The sequence below is a fragment of the Oryctolagus cuniculus genome, chromosome 3, assembly GCF_964237555.1.
Source record: "Oryctolagus cuniculus chromosome 3, mOryCun1.1, whole genome shotgun sequence".
Classification (NCBI taxonomy): Eukaryota; Metazoa; Chordata; class Mammalia; order Lagomorpha; family Leporidae; genus Oryctolagus; species Oryctolagus cuniculus.
In genome coordinates, this window is record NC_091434.1 from 138,776,647 (window position 1) to 138,799,294 (window position 22,648).

The 22,648-nt window shown below is 46.8% G+C and overlaps 2 protein-coding genes and 1 long non-coding RNA gene across 3 annotated transcripts in view; 2 read left to right on the top strand and 1 right to left on the bottom strand.

The window, feature by feature from the left end:
- Window positions 1-3,429: 3,429 nt before the first annotated feature.
- EFCAB10 (EF-hand calcium binding domain 10) lies at window positions 3,430-12,553 on the top strand. Its single transcript, XM_002712030.5, has 4 exons — window positions 3,430-3,593; window positions 10,217-10,381; window positions 10,787-10,874; window positions 12,477-12,553. The coding sequence occupies exons 1-4, from the start codon at window positions 3,485-3,487 to the stop codon at window positions 12,511-12,513; spliced, it is 399 nt and encodes a 132-aa protein (XP_002712076.2). The 5' UTR covers window positions 3,430-3,484; the 3' UTR covers window positions 12,514-12,553.
- On the top strand, window positions 3,736-10,035 carry LOC127491644 (uncharacterized). Its single transcript, XR_007920491.2, has 2 exons — window positions 3,736-3,847; window positions 9,924-10,035. It is a non-coding gene; the product is annotated as an uncharacterized lncRNA (long non-coding RNA).
- Window positions 12,497-22,648, bottom strand: part of RINT1 (RAD50 interactor 1) — a 30,720-nt gene continuing 20,568 nt past the window's right edge. Inside the window, exons 12-15 of the mRNA XM_008258337.4 lie at window positions 18,366-18,580; window positions 14,611-14,791; window positions 14,419-14,537; window positions 12,497-12,844 (exon numbers count right to left, since the gene is read on the bottom strand). Of these exons, the coding sequence (XP_008256559.1) occupies window positions 12,652-12,844; window positions 14,419-14,537; window positions 14,611-14,791; window positions 18,366-18,580 (708 nt within the window). The 3' untranslated portion in view covers window positions 12,497-12,651. The remainder of the gene's footprint in view (window positions 12,845-14,418; window positions 14,538-14,610; window positions 14,792-18,365; window positions 18,581-22,648) is intronic.

A 22,648-nucleotide genomic window follows, 5' to 3' on the forward strand; every position in this document is an offset into this window, starting at 1 on the left:
TCTCTGTTTCTCCCCCACTTTCTTTCTAACTCTGCCTCTCAAATAAAATAAACCTAAAAAATTAAAAAAAAAAAAAAAAAAGACATTACTACGTTACTAGGGATACTCAGAGTCCAAACTGGAGTACCTGGATTTGATACCCAGCTCTGGCACCTGACTCCAGCTTCCTGCTAACCCCTGGAGGCAGCAATGATGGCTCAGGTAATTCAGTTTCTTCTGCTACCCGCTTGGAAGACCTGGGTTGAGTTCCTCTCAGCTTCAGCCCTGGCCCAACCATGGCCATTTTGAGCATTTGGGGAGTGATCCAACTAATGGGAATGCACTATCTCTCGCTCGCTCGCTCGCTCTCTCTCTCCCCCTCTCCACCCCCCTTAAATAAATAAATTAAAAAAAAGAAAAAAGACTGGATGGCTACAGGATCAGAAAACTTGAAAGTAGTCAAATATAATTAAGTATAGTGAAAAGCTGTGTACTCCTCTCTGGCATGGGATGGCCTTAAAAGCAATTTTCTTCATAGGGGAATTCTCCCAGGAGAGATTTTGTAATCTTGGGGTGCATAAGCATTTGGTTCCGTTGACATGCTGGGACTTTTTCATTCTAAAAACCATGTATATTTCATGTTTACTTGAATGCATGTAGCACGCCAAAACCTAGGTGCAGTGATCCTGCACACAGCAAGCCAATCCCAGACTCCGGGGTGGGTGGTGGAAGAAAGTATTTATTTTGTAATGCACAGAGCAAAGAGGCTGCTAACACTCAATTCACAGAACCCGCGAGGGATTAAGAGAGTTGACTCTTTATTAATTTGTTTATTTGAGAGGCAGAGAGACAGCTCTCATCTGCTGGCTCACTCCCCAAATGCCCACAATGACCAGGGCTGGGCCAAGTTGAAGTTGGGAGACAGGAACTCAGTCCAGGTCTCCCACAGAAGTAACAGGGACCCAGCCATCGCCCACTACCTCCCAGGGTGCACATTAGCAGGAAGCTGGAGTCAGGAGAGAGACTCGGAGCCAGTCTCTCTAATATGGGATAGAGTTCCAGGGGGCATCCTCACCACGGAGCCAAAGGCCAGCCCCCAAAAACAGTACACTTTTTTTTTTAATGTGCAGTTTGTTAAATGTTAATTATATCTCTATAAACCTGTCAAAAGAGCAATAACAAATCCTGCAGTGTCCAAGCCACGAAGTTCATGTCAGGGCTCTGGCCTGGCACCTCAGCATCGGTGCCTCCTGAGGACCTCAGCTGAGGCTAGTGTGCGACCCCACCCAGGCTGCACCTGCCGGACAGACGTCCACCCCCCCACCCCCCACCCGAGCCTGCGCAGGCGCACAGTGGCAGCCACCTGCAAGGACGTGAACACGCAGAAGCCCGAGATGGTCGTGGAAGTCAGTGACCAACCGGGCAACGTGGAGCCCGATGTGCACGTGCTCACCCAAGCTCAGTGACCTGGGAGCGGCCACCATCACCCGAGCCATGAGAAGTGCCGGCTCAGCCCGCCGAGCCTGAGAGGCGCCGCCATCAGCACCGTCCAGTCCAGGCTTCTGCCCGGAGGCCGGCTTGCCCCGGGGGCGCCGACCTGGAGGGTGCGGACTTTTGCGTTCTCCACGGACAGGCACAAGGAGCTGCTCAGCCCAGGCACGAGAGGGACGTCCAACATCCAGGCCACTATCTCCACAGTACCGCGTCCCTGTTCTGCCCGGCCCGGGCCCCCACGCCTTCGGTCCAGTAAATTGCTGACACCGCCCCTCCCCGGAAAGAGTGCGAGGGGTGGGGGGATGGACAAGGAGTGGCCGCCGCTGCCATGGTGCTGAGGACGGAGGTGGCGCGGGTGAAAGACGGCCAAGTCCACTAGGTGGCACCTGGACACTTCTCTCTCGCTGATTTCTGACCGGTCGCTTCTGGGCCTGGCTCGGCTCCCTACCTCGTTCCCTGGATGAGGAATGTCTGCAGACTCGAGAGAAGCGAAAACCACCTGCAACAGGGGACGATGGGAGGCGGGCCCAGCGCGCCCTCCGAGATTAGATGGTGGCAACTTGAGCCTTCCTTCGCAGTGCAAAGAGCAGAGCGTTTGTTCAGAGTCAGTGACTCCGGCAGGCACCCCGCGCCCCCTTCCCGCATGAAGGGATGTTCCTTGCCTGTTGGGTTTTGCTTTAACCCAGGCTACCCTGGCTTTGGGCCACTCATTTAAAGGCCGCCGTAAGTAGAGCCACAGTTGCTCTCCCAGGTGACCCCAGGTCTTTGGTCAACCCTGAAGGCTCAAGCACGAGTAGGGGATGCATGATTTCAGCTCTCCTGTTGGTGTTTCACTGCCTCCTTCTACCACGGAACATAAAGCCAGAGCCCAGGGAAGTGGATCGAAGAAAACAAAGCACACCTGAGCAGTAACACCCACGTTGATAGTTTTCTGATTCTCCGCAGAAACCACGAGGAACCAGAGTCAGAGAGGGTCCTGGGATCCACAGACTCTGGAGTAATGTATCTGCTTTGTCTGCCTCGCTGTGTCCCCTGGGTCAGGCGCCAGTGAACTCTGTCACCAGGACCACCCAGCCGCGCCTCTGTGAGAACAGTACAAATAAAAGTGCACGGATCATACACACACCTGTGCCATTCTATGTGCGCCCCAACCTGCCGCTCCTTCCGTCTGTCTGTTGGGGGAGAGGCAGATGGGGAATCCCACCTGTTTTTTCTTTTTTCTGCTAAAAAGTTTGCAGAGCACTCTCCCACCTCCCTGTGAAAGACCTTGCTTCTTATAAACCCACACCAGCATGACAGGTGTGGGCAGTGTTCCCCGGTCTTTTCAGGGAGTCAGCTCCTGCCCTCCTTGGAATGCCCCCTCCAGACTGAGGACAAATCGTCTCAAGATTCTGTAAGGATAAAGTGGCTGCCATCCCTCAGGGGCCTCTGTAGGCCGGTTATTTCTTTGATCAGGGCTGGAAGTTGCTATAAAACATCGCAAAATAAAGTCTAGCGTTAGGGTATTAGCTATGGAGGTGATGGCTGAATTTTGAGTCTTGCATTCTGGGGTCCTTTGGGCCAGGTTTTCATTTAGTGAGTTAATCTTTAGTAAGGAGTTGAATTTGTCTCTAAGATGTATTTATTTATTTGAAAGGCAGGCAGTGAAGAAAGAGGACCCGTAAGCCAGGGGAGAGACTGGGGCCCTCCAATGGCCATATCAAAGGCATTAGGAATGGGCCGGGTGGCAGGACTAACACTTGAAGCCTTAGCGTTGGATCAACGACTGAGACACAGGCTAGAAAAGGCAATCAGGCCGTCCCCCACAGCAGGACAGTGACACCGGCCCACGAGCGATGCGCCTCCCCTGCGCCTAACCGCTCGCCACACCCACCCAGGCCTCCGCCCCGCCGCAGCGGAAGTCGAGTCGTCGGCGCGGGGAGGTGCCTCACGTGACCACGCTGGGCGTGGGGGGCGGAGCCAACCGGTCTCCGCGCCCGCTGGTCACCTAGCAACGGCCAGACGCGGCGAGATGGAGGGCGCCGGCAGCAGGGAGCGCCAAGCAAGGGATTATCTGGAGAAACATCGGATCATGGAGTTGCTGAACCACCTCACCAGCGTCCTCCTCTTTTTCCGGCCAGGTAGGGGTCTTGCGTCTCGCTTGGCTTTCCGCTCCGGCCGCCTCCTTACGTGAGCAGTCCCTGCTCGCTCGCGCCCCCAGACCCCCAGCATCTGCCGCGCGAGTGCCCCCTCCTCCGCTCTCACACACTTTCCCCCCTGCACCCCCAACCCCGGTCCTCCTCGCCCTCCTGCTGCTGATTAACTCTGTGACTTTCAGTTAAGCGAGTACTTAGCGAACGGTCTCTGTGCCAGCTGCGGCAGGCTTGCGAAAGAGGTGCCTAGCTCCACCCCTTAGGGCCAGGTGTCTAAGGGCCAGACCCTGAGTTTCTGCGTCCTCTGGTGGGAAAGGGAGACCGTGAGGGTACTCATTTCGGGGGAGAGTCGGGGAGACTGAATGAGGAATATACGGTGTAGCCTTATCACCTGTTAGGTGCTAGCCCTGCTCTCAAGCAGTACGGGAACTTCCTAGTGGTAGGGTGAAATCGAAGCTCGCCGAAGGAGACTGCTATCCTTGACACGACTAAACCCCTTACAGAGTTTGAATCATCCCATCCTTTTTGTGTGGGGTGTGATTAAGAAGTTCTGTGAAGGTGAAAATAGTTTTATTTTTTTAAAAATATTTATTTGAAAGTCAGGGTTACACAGAGAGAGGAGAGGCAGAGAGATAGAGAGATAGAGAGAGAGAGAGAGAGAGAGAGAGAGAGGTCTTCCATCCACTGGCTCACTCCCAGATGGCCACAACAGCCGGAGCCGCGTCCATCCGAAGCCAGGAGCCAGGTGCTTCTTGCGGGTCTCCCACATGGGTGCAGGGGCCCAAGGACTTGGGCCATCTCCTACTGCCTTCCCAGGCCACAGCAGAGAGCTGGACTGGAAATGGAGCGGCTGGGTCTCGAACCGGCACCCGTATGGGATGCTGGCGCTTCAGGCCAGGGCGTTAACCCGCTGCGCCACAGCACCAGCCCTGAAAATAGTTTCATGTGTCACTTGCAGAATTGTCACTTGTCATATGGAGTGCCCAAATGCCAGAGGGTTCACTGGCTTCTGTGGAAGGAAATGGAAATACTGAACATTCTGACTTTGCCATCAGCCCCCTAACCAATGTGATCTGAATAGGATGATAACGTGTTTGTCAGTTCTTTTGAAGTGATAAAGAAAATTATTGAAACATTTATTTATTTGGAAGGCAGTGTTTGTGGGGGTGGGGGGAGTCTTTGCTTTGCTGATCCACTCCCTAAATGGCAGAAACCTCTGGGATTATGCCAGACAGAAGCCAGGAGTCTGGAGACCCAGGCACTCGGGCCATCTTCCACTGCCTTCCCAGGTGCATTAGCAGAGTGCTGGATGGGAAGGGGAGCAGCCAGGACTTGCAGCAGCATTCACAGAGGATGCTGGAGTTGCAGGCAGTGGCTTAACCCTCTGCGTCACCATGGCCACTGCTCAAATTAAATATTTTTAAAGATTTATTTATTTTATTTGAAAAGCAGAGTTGCAGAGAGAGAGAGACAGACAGACAGACAGGTCTTCCACCTGCTGGTTCACTCCCCAAATGGCTGAAATGGCTGGAGCTGGCTGATCCAAGGCCGGGAGCCGGGAGCTTCCTCTGGGTCTCCTACACAGGTACAGGGGCCTAAGCACTTAGGCCATCTTCTACTGTTTTCCCAGGCCACAGCAGAGAGCTGGATTGGAAGACAAGCAGCCTGACTGGAACCGGCACCCATATGGGATGCTGGCAGTTCAGGCCAGGGCTTTAACTCTCTGTGCCACAGCGCCGGCCCTTCAAATTAAATTTTAAAAGCCTACTTTTGAGAAGGGAATAGGTGTTTATCACAGCAGTTAAGACACTGCTTGGGATGGTTGCTTCGCATATCTGAGTACCTGAATTCAAGGCCTGGCTCTGCTTCCAATTTCAGCTTCCTGCTAACGCAGGCCCTGGGAAGCAGCAAATGGTAGCTCAAGTACTCGGGTCCCCACATGAGAGACCTGAATTGAACTCTAGGCACTTGGCTTCAACCTGGCCCAGCCCCAGCTGTTGCAGGCGTTGAGGGGACAGTCACTGTCTGTTTCTGGCTCTCTCTGATTCTCAACTAAGTTAACATTGAAATTAAAATGTCTTATCCTACACTCAAAATTTGCTAACTGGAATGGATAGAATTCTAGGTTGGGATATACGGCTGACAGAATTTTGAGGGCATTGTTTCTTTGTCTTTGTTCTAAAGATTTATTTATTTTGAAAGTCAGAGTTAGAGGGAGAAGGAAAGATAGATTTTTTTTTTAGAATTATTTTAATTATTTGAAAGACAAAGTTACAGAGAGAGGTAGAGCCAGAGAGAGAGAGAGAGAGAGAGAGAGAGAGATCTTCCATTCCGCTGATTCACTCTTCACATGACCACAATGGCCAGAGCTGAGCTGATCCAAAGCCAGGAGCCAGGAGCTTCTTCCGGGTCTCCCATGCGGGTGCAGGGGCCCAAGGACTTGGGCCATCTTCTACTGCTTTCCCAGGCCATAGCAGAGAGCTGGATCAGAAGAGGAGCAGCTGGGACTAGAACCGGCGCCCATATGGGATGCCGGCACTTCAGGCCAGGGCTTTTACCCGCTGCATCACAGCACCGGCCTCAAAAGAGAGAGAGATCTTCCATCCACTGGTTCACTCCCCAGATGGCTACAACGACCAGGGTGGGGCCAGGCCAAAGCCAGGAACTTCATCCAGGTCTTCCACATGGGTGTCAGGGGCCCAAACATTAGGGCCATCTCTGCTGGGCCTTTTGCAGGCCATTAGCAGGGAAGAGGATTAGAAGTAGAGTAGCCAGGACACAAACCAACACCCATATGTGATGCCATTTTTGCAGGCGACAGCTTTACCCAGTGTGCCACAATACCAACTCCACCATCAGATTCTTGATTGTGTATGAGACATGTTTTATCTTTCTGGAAGTTTTTTAGGATTGTGAAATTTTTATCTTACCCCTAGTGTTCTAAAAATTTAAATGCCTGCAGTAGTTTTGTTGTTGTTTTTAGTTTATTGTACTAGATATTTTGTGGTCTTTTTAAACTGGTAGACTATTTTCTTTCAGGTCTGGTACATCTCTTTCTTGCTTTCCTAACTTATTTCTTTCTTCCTTTCTGAAATTGTTACTAGTTAGATATTGTATATCCTGTCCCCATTCTTTAATTTTCTTGACATCTTGATATGCTATATAATTTGATCAGAAAACAGGCCGCACCGCAGCTCACTAGGCTAATCCTCCGCCTTGCGGCACCGGCACACCGGGTTCTAGTCCCGGTCGGGGCACCGGATTCTGTCCCGGTTGCCCCTCTTCCAGGCCAGCTCTCTGCTGTGGCCCAGGAGTGCAGTGGAGGATGGCCCAAGTACCTGGGCCCTGCACCCCATGGGAGACCAGGATAAGTACCTGGCTCCTGCCATCGGATCAGCACGGTGCGCCGGCCGTGCCGGCCATTGGAGGGTGAACCAACAGCACAGGAAGACCTTTCTCTCTGTCTCTCTCTCTCACTGTCCACTCTGCCTGTCAAAAAAAAAAAAAAAAAAAAAAAGAAAGAAAGAAAAGAAAACAACACATCTGCCAAATATTATATTGAGGATTTGCCAAACTGTTTACTTTTTTTTAATATAAAGAGAACAGATTGCATATATTTCATGGGTACAATTTCAAGAAGATAACCAGATCTCCTTCTCTCCCCTTATCTATCCCTCAACCCTCTTCCTTCCTTTCTCCCTCCCTCCCTCCCTCCCTTTTTTTTTTTTTTTAAGATTTTTTTTTTTTTTGACAGAGTTAGTGCAAGAAGAGAAAGGTCTTCCTTCCGTTGGTTCACCCCTCAATGGCCGCTATGGCCAGTGCTGCACCAGTCCGAAGCCAGGAGCCAGGTGATTCCTCCTGGTCTCCCATGGGGTGCAGGGGCCCAAACACTTGGGCCATCCTGCACTGCCCTCCCGGGCCACAGCAGAGAGCTGGACTGGAAGAGGAGGAACCAGGACTAGAACCTGGCGCCCACATGGGATGCCGGCGCCAAAGGAGGAGGATTAGCCAAGTGAGCCATGGCGCCGGCCCAAGATTTATTTATTTATTTGAAAGAGTTACACAGAGAGAGGAGTGGCGGGGGTGGAGGGGGTGTCTTCCATCTGCTGGTTCACTCCCCAAATAGCTGCAACCATCAGAGCTGCACCAATCCGAAGTCAGGAGCCAGGAGCTTCCTCCGGGTTTCCCATGTGGGTGCAGGGGCCCAAGGACTTGGGCCATCTTCCACTGCTTTCCCAGACCACAGCAGAGAGCTGGATCAGAAGTAGAGCAGCCAGGACTCGAACCAGTGCCCTTATGGGATCCCAGCACTGCAGATGGTGGCTTTACTCACTATGCCACAGTGCCGGCCCCTAATATTTTCAACATTAAGATGCTGTTCTCACATTTAAACATGTGAACTCCAGAGGTGAGGAGGGAAAGCCAGAGCTGTGGAATCACTGACCTAGGACAAGGAGGAAAATCTAACGCATGATGCTGGCATGCAGAGTTTCAAATAAATAAATAAATCTTTTTAAAAAAGAAAAAGAAAGAAAACCTTGGAATCGTAGGGGAGTTACAGAAAATCAGACTAGACGGACTGCTTGAGGTATGCTGTTGAGAGAGCGAGTCCACAGTCCCACACCTCGCTTCCAAAATGCTCTGAAAAGCCGCAGATTTTCATGAGCCTAACACCAAAGGCTGAAGTCATTTGGTGGGGAAATCTGGCCTTATCTAGGATGGCTGTATTAGGATACATAAGTCGATGTCTGAGCAGCCAGTTCCCAGCGACAGTTCTGTGCTAAAGGAGAGAATATGGACTTTTAGTCCATTAGCCCCACCCTGGTCGTTGTAGCCATCTGGGGAGTGAACCAGTGGATGGAAGATCTATCTCTCTTTTGAGGCCGGTGCTGTGATGCAGCGGGTTAAAGCCCTGGCCTGAAGAGCCGGCATCCCATATGGGCACCGGTTCTAGTTCCAGCTGCTCCTCTTCCACTTGTTCACTCCTCAGATGGCCACAACAGCCGGAGCTGCACCAATCTAAAGCCAGGAGCCAGGAGCTTCTTTCAGGTCTCCCATGCAGGTGCAGGGGCCCAACGACTTGGGCCATCTTCTGCTGCTTTCCTGGGCCATAGCAGAGAGCTGGATCGGAAGTGAAGCAGCTATGCCAGTGCTGGCCCCTTTAATACTGATTTTTAAAGTTTAAGGGGGAGCGCTATGAGGTAGCGGGTACCGCCGCCACCTGCAGTGCTGGCATCCAAATGGGCGCTGGTTTGAGTCCCAGCTGCTTCACTTCTGATCCAGCTTTCTGCTATGGGAAAGCACTAGAGGATGGCCCAAGTCCTTGGGCCCCTGCACCCGCATGGGAGACCCGGAAGAAGCTCCTGGATCATAGCTCTGGCTGTGGCAACCATCTAGGGAGAGAACTAGCGGATGGAAGACCTCTCTCTCTCTCTCTCTCTCTCTGCCTCTCTGTAACTCTGCCTTTCAAATAAAATCTTTACAGAAAAATGTTTAAAATCTGACATTTGTAAAACAATTGGAAATTTGAATTTTACCTATTTGAGTATACTAAACCTTTCTTGGAAGTGAGTGGTATTATAGTAGTGGCATTATGGTAATATGGAAAACAAAAAAGTCATTTTTTATAGAAGTGCATGCAAATATTTATTAATAAAATATGATTGCTTTGATTAGATCTGAAATAATATAGGAACAGTGGATGAGGTTATCATGAAATAAGATTGGCCACAATTCTAACAGTTGAAGTTGTTGATGGGTTAATTATACATTGTGAATACTGTGATTGAGGCACCCACATCCCATATCAGAGTACCTGCGTTGAGTCCCAGCTCCACTTCCGATTCCAGCTTCCTGCTGGCAGCCGGTGATGGCTCAAGTGTTTAGTCCCTGTCACCCACATGGGAGACCCAGATTGAATTCCCAATTCCAAGCTTCAATCCTGGCCCGGGCTCTGCTGTTGCAGGTAGATGTTTCTGTGTCTCTCTGCCTTTCAAAACACACACATACACTTGTGTGTGTGTGTATATAAAGTTCTTTAAAAAGAATGAAAAAATATATGAGTAAAGCCCAGGATTGAAACAACATGACGGCGCAGTGGGAACCGCAGTTAGTCTCAAGGGCTGCATCTTTGTTTCTTCTGGCATCATCACGATTGTCCTGTGCTACTCCTGGAAAGTGCATTGATCTTGATTGTCTACAAAATTGCTTAAATGCAAGCTTGTTTATCCCAAACACTGCTTTTCTGTTAGAAACAAACATTCATGATTCCCAGCTAGAAGACTGTGCTTACCTAAGTTTCTGTATCCCTTTGTTTAGCTGGCCAACTTCTTCCCTGCATCTTGCTGTCCTTTTTGCTGTTGTTTGTTTTTTTCAACCCTGGCTGCAAACTAGAATTACCAGTTCCTGGACTTTTCTATCACTATTTGAGGTAGGGCACTTGTAAATTGATCGTTCGCTGTGTTATTTTTCTGCTAGACAAGAAAGGAAGTCCTGTTTCCCATTGCCTAGAACACCTTGCACGTGGGTGCTTAATAATTGTTAAATGGCTGCTTCCACTTGTGACACATTTTACCTTTGTATCAGAAAGATTTCAAACTACTGTTTTGCAGAAAAACCAAGAGACTACTTAATAACTCTGTTGGAACGTCTGAGAATTGCCAAAGAAACAGGCATAGCTTTTCCTTTCTTTATGGACAACTCGAACATTGTGGCCATGTTTGAGATGATGGACTCTGCAGGCAGAGGCGCCATATCGTTTGTGCAGTATAAAGAAGGTCAGTATCTCCTGCAGGTTGAGCTAACAGTCTGTGGTTGGTCCACTTGTCATCACTATAAGATACCCAGATGCACTTCTTGGGGAAGTTTATAGGCTGGAGGTTACAGTGCAGCATCAGGAGGCCCCTTGGTCTGGATCTGATGAAGGCTGGGCTTAGTGGGTGTGGAAGAATGGTCACGTGTTAGGCCAGGGAGCAGGGAGAACTGCTAGGTAGAGCTCGGACTCAAAATGACCAGTCGTCTCACAAGATCCATCTCAGAGGCCATAGTTAGTTCCAGTCTTCACTGCTAATCCATCACCATTAAGAGATCTGCATGAATTTTGGGGAGACAAGTACTGCTGTACCCATATCATTCTGAAAATAATTCACTTTGTAAATACTCTTGTCTTCTGACTTTTACAGCCCTAAAAACCCTGGGTCTGTGTACTGCAGATGAAGTTTTAAAAGGTGAAGGACACATAGTAACTTTGGATCAATTCAGGGATGAAGTGTAAGTCTACTTTTAAATGAGTATTTTAATTACATGGCATGATTTTTAAATATTAATACCACTAAAAACAAGTTCCTAGCTTTTGGGAGGAACATTTCATTACCTGGGAACTCGGCTGACTACAAAGTGAGGACAGGGAAGGCAGACAGTACAGGCGCTAAGCCCGGGAAGAGGAGCATGGAAATCATGGAGCTGGGAAGTTCCAGAGGGTGCGTCCTCCTCTTCTCAGAGGGAAACTTCAGTAATTCTCAAGAATGAGGTGAAGATGCCCCAGCCTGCTAAGAGAACCAACAAAAAGGCTTTCCCAACACTAGTTGGGAAATCTCTGTATAGTCACAGAATTTATCTAAAAAATATTTCTTCAGAATTGTTTATTGCAAAGTAAATGTTTAGCAACAGTATAGGTTACTTGTGGCCTGACAATTTTGGACTTGAGGTATTATAGCAATAGTGCTAAGTAAATGCTAAGTCAGAAAACAAAAAAGTCACTGGAATAACATTTGATAGTTGTAGAAGGCCGCCAGCTAAACCTAGCTCAGTCTGTTTAATTTTGCTCTGAGACAGGCAAGCAGTAGAGCCACCTGGAGATAACAGTTCTGATATTGCTCTGAAGATAAACAGACCCCATGCTTGGGCAGGCTCACCCCAGCTTAGGAGGCCAAAGCTGGCCAAGACTGACTACAGTTCACTACAGACTCATTATTAATTCCTTAGCATGCTAAATGACTCACCAGCTAGCCACCATGACAGCAAGTATCAGACCATGTAAAGAGTGAAAAGGGGTTATGGGTAGGTTCCAGGAAATCTCTGCCTACTTCCCAGAAAAACCATGAATGTACCCTTCCCTTTCATTAGATGCCCCATCTGTTGTTAAACACAGTTCAGAGACAGGGCCACGCTCCGCCAAGTAGGCCCTTCTCTGTGCAGTGGGCACCATTTCTTTCTCAGTAAAACGCTTGTTGCTCACTCTTTGCTAATCTCCAACTCACTCCTGAATTCCTTCCTGAAGCAAAGCCAAGGACGTGGGTACCAGGCAGACCTTGTATCTGGTTCCACGAGGATCTGTGAACCAAGAAACCATTATTTAGTACAGCCAAGGCCAAGGAAAAGTTAGAAAAAGGAAAGCTGAGTTTTTCATCTCATCATCAGTCACATAAATACTAAACCAAAGTGTTTAGCTATCTTCCCACCCTGGGGGAAGGCAGAGGCAGAGTCTCACCCAGAGAGAGAAGGATGCTACTGTAAAGGAGGCTGGAACTAGGAAGTATTTTAAAAGGAGGACATCTGTGGAGAATGAGAATAATCCTAACTTATTCCCCAGTTCTTATGTGTTTTCTATGGCAATACATTGAATTCCCAAAGTAGATATAGGAACCTCAATTACAAACGTGCATTATATAGTGATTTAAAAAAAAAAAAAAAACAACTGTATTGGTTGTGTTTGATTATTCACAATAGTTTTTCTTAATTAGCAAAGGAAACTGAAGTTGGTTATAATTTATTTTCTCTGCTCTTGTGCTTTCCTCGATGACACATTCAGCATTTATATTTGAAAGTGGAATTATTCTGATTTTTCATGAGTTTTTGTTTTTGTTTTCTTAGGAACAAGAGGACTCTGGAAATATGGTCATCATTTTAATAACACCCTGAATCCATGATAATAATGATTCTGTAAAGTTTTCAGTTGTCCAGTTTCATTAATTCAGAACTTTATCATATAATTAGAAAGCCAACAGGCTTCCTCTTTGTTTAAAAAAATTTTTTTTCTGAAGACACATTATTTTCCAGTGTTGGGCCAGTTTGTCCTCAAGTTAAGTAGAATCTCAACATCTTGTTGAGCCAGTTTGTAAATCCCAAGTTCATTTAACGCCGCGGTAGCGGGAAGCTGTCCGGAGGCCGACTGCAGCACGTCTTTCAGGAGCAGTGCAGAACCAATGTTCAAATTCAGAACAATACAGGCTTCTTTGACACTGTTTCAGGGGGAAGGGAAAGGAGGCAAATGAGATTATGGTTCTCTGTGTGACCCAAGAACAATTTCATTCTGACAGACACCTTCCCTCACTGTTGGCCCACATGGCCTCTATAAGAACTGTTTATGGATTTGTTATTTGGCTCTTTCAATGTGCTGGGACCACAGCATGCAGAGTTTAGGGTGCACTCAGTTACTATAAGGTAAAGGATCATTGCTTTCAATAAGGATCCACTGCTTCCCCAAATACAACACTTGATACTAACAGTCTATCAGGTGTGGTTACCACTTTAGGCAGATTAGGACATGAGAAGAGGAAAAATTAAGGGAAAGCAGCACAAAGGTAGAATACTAAAATAAAGAAAAAACACAAAATAGGTATACCTTTCTAAAACAAGCAAACATGTTCATTTTATAGTAAGCTCAAAAGGGATGCTTTAAAATCTCACAAACCTTGTACCTAACTTTAAATCAACAAATTGTGAAAATATTTCTAAGAATTTTACTCTGACATACGTTTATAAATACAGTTAGAACTAAGATTAATATGAATTGTTTAATTAACTTTATTTAGGCCTGACCTAATTTCTTACATTTACTGAATATGGCACTTGCTGTCTTTTTCTATTTATTCCTGCAGTATTAGGCAAACAGAAGCAATAAAACATATGCTAAGAAACAAAACTCTGGGGCCAGCATTGTGGTACAGTGGGTTAAGCTACTGCCTGTGACACTGGCACCCCATATGAGCGCCAGTTCAGTCCTGGATGCTGTACTTTCTACCCAGCTCCCTGCTAACAAGCCTGAGAAGGCAGTGGAGGTGGCCCAAGTGCTTGCTTGGGTTCCTGTCACCTACATGGGTGACAAGAGATGGCGTTCCAAGTCCTGGTTTCAGACCTGTTGCAGCCAGCTGAGGAATGACACAGCAGATAGAAGATAGCTATCTCTCCCTCTGTCACTCTGCATTTCAAATAAATAAAAATAAAAGAAACTAAGTCCAACATATTTTACAGTGAGTTCTGGTAAATATTTTGAGATCACAGGTCATGTATTATTTTTATGTCTCCACTGTGCTCTGAACATACATTAGATATACAATGTTTTAAAAAAAAAAATTTTTTTTTTTTTTGACAGGCAGAGTGGTCAGTGAGAGAGAGAAAGGTCTTCCTTTTCCGTTGGTTCACTCCTCAATGGCCGCTGCGGCTGGTGCGCTGCAGCTGGTGCACTGCGCTGATCCGAAGCCAGGAGCCAGGTGCTTCTCCTGTTTCTTCCATGCAGGCGCAGGGCCCAAGCACTTGGGCCATCCTCCACTGCACTCCCGGGCCACAGCAGAGGGCTGGACTGGAAGAGGAGCAACCGGGACAGAATCCGGTGCCCCGACCGGGACTAGAACCCGGTGTGCCGGCGCCGCAAGGCGGAGGATTAGCCTAGTGAGCCGCAGCGCCAGCCACAATGTTTTAAATTTTTCACTTCAAAAAAAATTTTTTTAATTGGCCTCATTCTACCAAACATCTTGGAACCCTAAAGTTGTTAACAATTTAATATATCAACATGCATTGTTAATACTAAACTTACTGTTTAAAATAATTTTCTGGCCTCTTGCAATAGTGAGAAAACAATGGGAAGAGATTCCGGGTCATATCAAACTGCAACTGGGCTGCTCCTCCTTCGTTGAAGTGATTAGCAAGAATGATCTGAAACAAAGAAAATTGCCTTTACCAGTTGCCTTATAATCGCAGGCACCAGATACAGCCTATGCTTACTTACTTCTTGGTAGATGTATACGTCCAGCTTCTCTACAAGCATTTGCCAGAAAGTTTTGAATAGGGAGAAACAAAGCTGCTGCTCCAGCTGAAGTAAGCGGTCTCGTAACGTAAGCAGTAGAGGGCAGGCAGAACTGGACAGGGACATGACCGCCTGCTCCGACTGCGAGGGCAAAGACAGCCACCTGGAAGAAACACTCCTTTTTACCAAAACAGCTTTCACCCTTTTGTATTTTTTTTTTTAAGATTTATTTACTTATTTGAAAGGCACAGTTAGAAGGAGAGAGAAAAAGAGAGATCTTCCATCTGCTGGTTCACTCCCCAAATGGCCTCAACATCCGGGGCTGGAGCAGGCTGGAGCCGGGATCCCAGAGCTTCTTTCAGGTCTCCCACACGAGTGCAGGGGCCCAAGCTCTTGAGTCATCTGCTGTTGCTTTCCCAGGATCAGAAGTGGAGCTGCTGGGCCTCAAACCGGAACCCAAATGGGATGCCAGCGTCACAGGTGGAGGCCTTACCTGCTATGCCACAATGCCAGTCCCATCTTCTTTGTATTTATTTTATTTATTTTATTTTATTTTATTTTATTTATTTATTTATTTATTTTGACAGGCAGAGTGGACAGTGAGAGAGAGAGACAGAGAGAAAGGTCTTCCTTTGCTGTTGGTTCACCCCCCACAATGGCCGCTGCGGCTGGTGCACTACAGCCGGCGCACAACGCTGATCCGAAGCCAGGAGCCAGGCGCTTCTCCTGGTCTCCCATGCGGGTACAGGGCCCAAGCACTTGGGCCATCCTCCACTGCACTCCCGGGCCACAGCAGAGAGCTGGACTGGAAGAGGAGTGACCGGGACAGAATCCGGCGCCCCAACTGGGACTAGAACCCGGTGTGCCGGTGCCGCAGGCGGAGGATTAGTCTATTGAGCTATGGCGGCGCTGGCCTGTATTTTTAAAGTGTTAACATATCATTTTAAATCTGGGGAAGTATACTGTCCTGGGCAATGGTGGATAAGAAAAAAATGTAAGGGGCGAGCACTGTGGCGTAGCAGGTAAAGCTACCACCTGCAGCGCTGGTCTCTCCTATGGGTGCCGGTTCAAGTCCCAGCTGCCAGCCCTCTGCTATGGCCTGGGAAAGCGGTAGAAAGCATGGGAGTCCTGAAAGAAGCTCCTGGCTCCTGGCTTTGGATTGGCACAGCTCTGGCTGTTGAGGCCAATTGGGGAGTGAACCAGCAGATGGAAAACCTCTCTCTTTCTCTGCCTCTCCTTTCTCTCTGTGTAGTCTGCCTTTCAAATAAATAAATAAATCTTTAAAAGAAAATAAGTCCAACATTAAATGCTCTATCGGAAAACATATGTACTTCTATTTATATTTTAACTCTCAATTAAATTTCCTTTTATTTAGTGAGGATAAGTGTTCCTAGAAAATGCCCATATTTTAATGACTTGATATAAAATTTAAAATTTTAAATGTATATTTTAAGACATAACTACTTTTATACTCTGATTTTCAGTAAAAGCAATGAGGACTAGTAACACCTCTGAAATGACCATACATACAGAGGTCCTGACTTAAATGGTTGACCTTTAGGGGCCAGTGTTGTGGGGCAGTGAGTTAGGCTGCTGCTTGCAACACTACATGAGTACCAGTTTGAATCCAAGTTGCTCCAATTGTGATCCACCCCCCTGCTAACGTGTCTGAGAAGGCAGTGGAAGACAGCCCAGGTACTTGGGCCCCTTCCCACTCATGTGGGTGACCTGGGTGAAGCTCTAGGCTCCTGGCTTCAGCCTGGCCCAGCCCCAGTTGTGTGGTCATTTGGGGAGTGAGCCAGCAGAAGGAAGTTCTCTCTCTCTCCCCCTCTCTCTAACTCTGCCTTTCTAATAAATAAATCTTTTTAAAAACATAGTTTGACTTAGAATTTTGCAATTTTATAATGATGTGAAAGCAGTGTGGATTCAGTAAAAGCACACTTTGAATCTAATCTTCCCAATGAGAGTAGCATAACACTAGACAGTGACAGCTGCCATCAGGAGGGTATATAACAGATACTCTACTGTGTACTGTGTTGCTAAGCTATGATGTTTAGTAGGATAAGTATATTAAATGCATTTTTAACTTATTTCCAACTTAGTATTTCCAACTTAGAATGGGCTTATCGGGATGTAACCTCATCATAACTGGGGGAGCATTTGTACTCTGGCTGTGCTAGGATAAACACACATTGCCTGCTCTCAAGCATGTCTCATTCTTGGGGGTACCAAAGGTGTCCATGGGAATTATGATAGTGGAATAAATTGTACAATGCAAGCATGAACAAGGTATTATAATTTGTAAAAATTAAACTTTTTTTTTAAAGGAGTTCAAAACTAAGTTTATTTTGGAGGAGGAACATTGAAATCCATGAATAGTCTTTTCTTTTTTTTCCATAATATGCATTTTCCACTAACTTTAGGAAAACTCATCATTTCTGATCCAAATAAAAAAAACTCTCATTGTTTATCAAAGAAAATTGCTTTCAACGAACATAAAAACATTATAGTACAACACAGCAGTTTCTTGATACCAAAGACATATTATAACTATTCACTATCCTGACATGTATTGTCTACCCTACTTCCTTTTGTTCATCACCTATCCAAATCAGATTCATGTAGGGTGTATAAATAGAAACTTTCTAACAGAAACCTTGTAAGGCTGTATTTTTCTTATTAAAAATTAGCAATTAACATAATACTATCAGGATACTTTCTTTACCATGTGGAATCAACAAATGCCATTTTATTTAAACAGTCTAACTTACATAACTGTTGTTACTATTCCATTGCTTAAGTAAAGATTTGCATTCATTAGGAACTGATACCTGGCACTGTCAACTTTTTCTTAATTTTTCAAACTATTTGAGAGGCAAAGACAGCTAACTCCCATCCGCTGGCTCATTTCCCGAAGGCCTGCAATGCCTCTCAGCTGGGGCTGAAGCCAGAGCTGGGAATCCAACCACTTGATTTGTCATAGCTGCCTCCACAATCTGCACAGGCAGGAAGCTGGAGTCAAGAGCCAGAGCTGGGTATAGGCACGGTATGCGATGCTGGCATCCCAAGGAGCACCTAACTCCCAGGCCAAACACCGCCATAAAGCACCTTATTTTATAAAATGAGTGACAGGCTAAGCTATTCAACCCCAGGTCATACAACAGCTTTTTTTTTTTTTTTTTCTTTTTTTTTGACAGGCAGAGTAGACAGTGAGAGAGAGAGAGACAGAGAGAAAGGTCTTCCTTTGCCGTTGGTTCACCCTCCAATGGCCGTTGCAGCTGGCGCACAGTGCTGATCCGATGGCAGGAGCCAGGTACTTATCCTGGTCTCCCATGGGGTGCAGGGCCCAAGCACTTGGGCCATCCTCCACTGCACTCCCTGGCCACAGCAGAGAGCTGGCCTGGAAGAGGGGCAACTGGGACAGAATCCGGCACCCCGACTGGGACTAGAACCCGGTGTGCCGGTGCCGCAAGGCGGAGGATTAGCCTAGTGAGCCACGGCGCCGGCCACAACAGCTTTCTTTACCAACAGTTGAAGACTAAATTATGATCAGTTTATTCTTATTAAGAATGTCCCAAAGAATATTTCACAAAGATGTCCATGAGACACAGTTCAAGTCTGGAGTACAGAAGGCCCAATGCTGCTTTATCTAGAAACCCTGGGAATCTGACTTCATGAACCTACTATCTTAGCTTTACCAAGCTGGTATTAAAAGTTAATTTACATAGAGGACATACCTTTCTTTTTTATACAATTTTGCAGCATCTTTAACTTCTCTAAAAACATGGTCTACCTGACGGGTCAGCATGTCATGCTTCAGGCGCTCTAAGAGGTTAATCATATCATCAAAGACAGAGCTCTCCATAGAGGCAAGCTGTCCCAGCTGCAGTTTACTAAGAGTATTATTCTCTGCAAAGACTTCCAATGCTGCCTGTTGCAGTTGTAGAAAGAACTGAAAGCAAAAACATGTTAGCAGGTTTAGTAGCATTCTTTTTTAACAGCTTGAAACAGAATTCATATGACATACAATTCACCATTTAAAGTGCACAACTCAGTGGCTTTTAGTATATTCAGAGCTGTGTATCTGTCACCATAAGTTTAGAACACTGTCATTACCCTCCCCCAAAAGACTTATCTTTCAGCCCCAGTCCCCCCAGTCCCAGGCAGTCACTAATCTACTTTCTGTCTCTATGGATTTGGCTATTCTAGGCATTTATGTAAATGGAATTCTACAACATGTGGTTCTTTGTGATTGGCTTCTTTCACTTAGTATATTTTCAGGATCTGTCCACATTTTATCATGTAGTACTTAACTTCTTATTGTCAAATAATATTCCTTTACATGGAAATACCACTCTTTATCCAATCAACAGCTTAGAGACATTAGGGTTAGTTCTACTTTTTGTCTACTATAAAAAATGAATGCTGCTATGAATATTTATTACAAGTTCTTATGTGGACATGTTTTCATTTCTCTTGATATATACCTCGGAGCAGAACTGCTGGATCATATGTTGGAGGAGCTGCTAGACTGTTTTCCATTGCAGCTGCACAACCTTATATCCTCACAGGCTATATATGAGCATTCAAATTTCTCTATCCATGTTAACGTTTGTAGTACCATTTTTAATCCAGGTCTCTCACAAGGGGTCAGGAACCCAAGTACTTGGATCATTATCTGCTGTCTCCCAGGTGCAGTAGCAAAAAGCTGGATCAAGCCGGCGCCGTGGCTCAATAGGCTAATCCTCCACCTTGCGGCGCCGGCACACCGGGTTCTAGTCCCGGTCGGGGCGCCGGATTCTGTCCCGGTTGCCCCTCTTCCAGGCCAGCTCTCTGCTATGGCCAGGGAGTGCAGTGGAGGATGGCCCAGGTGCTTGGGCCCTGCACCCCATGGGAGACCAGGAAAAGCACCTGGATCCTGGCTCCTGCCATCGGATCAGCGCGGTGCGCCGGCTGCAGCGGCGGCCATTGGAGGGTGAACCAACGGCAAAAGGAAGACCTTTCTCTCTCTGTCTCTCTCTCACTATCCACTCTGCCTGTCAAAAAAAAAAAAAAAAAAAAAAAAAAAAAAAAGCTGGATCAGAAGTGGAGGCAGGGGGCTGGCCCTGTGGCATAGCAGGTAAAGCCGCTGCCTGCAGTGTCAGCATCCCATAAGTGTACCAGTTCAAGTCCCAGCTGCTCCTCTTCTGATCCACCTCTCTGCAGTAGCCTGGGAAAGCAGTAAGAAAATGGCCCAAGGACTTGGGCCCCTGCACCCACGTGGGAGACCTGAAAGAAGCTCCTGGTTACTGGGTTTGGAATGGCCCAGCTCCGGCCACTGTGGCCATTTAGGAAGTGAACCAGAGGATGGAAGACTTCTCTCTCTTTGCCTCTGCCTCTCTCTAACTTTGCCTTTCAAATAAATAAATAAATCTTTAAAATAAATTTTTTCCCAAAATAAATTACAGAGCACTAAATCATCTTGTCAAGGTGTTTTTGTTTTTGTTTTTGTTTTATCAAAACTGGATAGAATTCAGCAATAAATAGATCACATTAGGCATGTTCAGGGCATTAAACACTTGGTTACTCTTAGGAATTTTTAGTTGCTTTTTAAAGTCCTTGGAATGAAATTCATTAAGGAATAACATCTAAAAGCCATTTAGAGTTTTCTCAACGACTTCACAGATAATGGACAAAACAGGCAAACCCTAGCAACAAGGATTTGGTGCAACAGTTAAGACGTATCCTATATCTGAGTGCCTAGGTTTCAGTCCCAGCTCCACTTCTAATTCCAGCTTCCTGCTAATACACAGCCTGGGAAGCAGCAAGTAATGGCTCAAGTGTTTGGGTTCCTGCCTCCTAGCTTCAGCCTGGCCTAGTGCTTGCTGTTGTGAATATCTGGGGAGTGAAACAGAAGACGGAATATCTCTGTTTCTCTGCCTTTCAAATAAGAACATAAATTAAGCCTGGTAGTCAATTTTTTAATACATTTACTACTAAAATTTAGACTACCCAATATCAATCTAGACCATATCTGTGTGTCTGTCTCTCTCTTCCTAATCTTTTTGCATGGTGATATGTCATGGGCATCAAACTGCTTTAAAAAAAGTATGTAGGCTGGCGCCGTGGCTCAATAGGCTAATCCTCCACCTGCAGCACCGGCACAGCGGGTTCTAGTCCCGGTTGGGGCGCCGGATTCTGTCCCGGTCGCTCCTCTTCCAGTCCAGCTCTCTGCTGTGGCCCGGGAGTGCAGTGGAGGATGGCCAAAGTGCTTGGACCCTGCACCTGCATGGGAGACCAGAAGCACCTGGCTTCCGGCTTCAGATCAGCGTGGTGCGCTGGTCGCAGCACACCGGCCGCAGCAGCCATTTGGGGGTGAACCAACAGCAAAGGAAGACCTTTCTCTCTGTCTCTCTCTCTCTCACTGTCCACTCTGCCTGTCAAAATAAAAAAAAAAAAAAAAAAAGAAAAAAAAGTATGTATTTATTTGAAAGGACGAGAAAGAGAATGAGAGAGATGATCTTCTATCCACTGGTTCATCCCTGCAAATGAACCCAGGAACCAAGTCTGGGACAGGCTGAAGCCAAGAGCCAGGAACTCTATTCTGGTCTCCCACATGGGTAGCAGGGGCTGAAATACTTGGGCCATCTTCCACTGCCTTCCCAGGTGCACTGAAGAAAAGCTGGGGCCGGCGCTGTGGCTCAACAGGCTAATCCTCCGCCTTGCAGCGCCGGCACACCGGGTTCTAGTCCCGGTCAGGGCGCTGGATTCTGTCCCAGTTGCCCCTCTTCCAGGCCAGCTCTCTACTATGGCCAGGGAGTCAGTGGAGGATGGCCCAAGTGCGTGGGCCCTGCACCCCATGGGAGACCAGGAGAAGCACCTGGCTCCTGCCTTCAAATCAGCGCGGTGCACCGGCTGCAGCGCACCGGCCACAGCGGCCATTGGAGGGTGAACCAACGGCAAAGGAAGACCTTTCTCTCTGTCTCTCTCTCTCTCACTGTCCACTCTGCCTGTCAAAATAAATAAATAAATAAATAAATAAAAATAAAAAAATTTAAAAAAAAAAAAAGCTGGGACTGAAACTGGCACTCCAGTATGGATGCCAGCATCACAAGCAGCAGCTTAACCGCTCCACACCAGTCCCCTTCAGGCCGCTTTTAACTAACATGTTTCTCCCCATTCTTTGGAACAGTACTACTAACTTTCCTTTGGGGAACCACCTGTTCCCTACTCTGAGACAATCTGATTCAGGTGGTGTGACCCTACCCTTGGGGCCAAGGATGCACACCTAACTTGGTAATGCTATACCTTGGCCACACTATTGATTGTGCAGGGACAGACGTGTGAGAGACCACCTTTCCTGCTGAAATGACCACTGAGAGGAAGAAGCACTGCCTTTCGAGACTGTGGATAGACCATATAAGCCTGAAGCCCGTTATGGCCACACCCAGAACCAGCCTGAGACTGACACCCGAAATAATCAACTTTAGAGCAGTCAATCGAATGCTGAATCCAGAAAGTGATGTAATCAAACCCCTCAACCACCCCCGCTCTCCAACTTAGGCCAATCTGTTACCTACAGCTAAAAAACTCCTCATTCTGAATTATGGGCTTGGTACAATATGGCAATGGACAGCAGTTAACAGTGGAGAATCTGAAATGTGCAGAAGCAGATTTGTGTCCTTTCCTTCCGTCTTTTCCTAACTACATGATACTCAAGAGCTTTAAGGATTTCTAATTAAAGCATTCACAGGCTGAAGGACCATGATGAAAGGACTTTTGACATTAGGACAGAAATTGTACTATAATTAATGCTAGGCCACAGAATTCATTCACCACTTGAAAAGTCAACTCTGAAATCTGGTTATTTCTCTGTTGACAGAAAGACTAAGTTAATTCAGCATCAGATGATAAGTTTTCTAAGGATAAGGATGATGCTAATTCATCTTTGTTAAGAGACTGCAGCACCAAGTAAAGTAGTTAATGACGCTCCATAAATAATTTCACTGAAGCTAAAAACCTGGCCCTGAATGAGTCTCTT

What these genes read in the sequence shown, in the direction of transcription:
- EFCAB10 (XM_002712030.5), top strand. Translation starts at nt 3,485, where the DNA reads ATGGAGGGCGCCGGCAGCAGGGAGCGCCAAGCAAGGGATTATCTGGAG. An exon ending in CCTCCTCTTTTTCCGGCCAG is followed by an intron (nt 3,594 to 10,216) that starts GTAGGGGTCTTG and finishes ACTGTTTTGCAG; the next exon opens with AAAAACCAAGAGACTACTTA. An exon ending in GTTTGTGCAGTATAAAGAAG is followed by an intron (nt 10,382 to 10,786) that starts GTCAGTATCTCC and finishes TGACTTTTACAG; the next exon opens with CCCTAAAAACCCTGGGTCTG.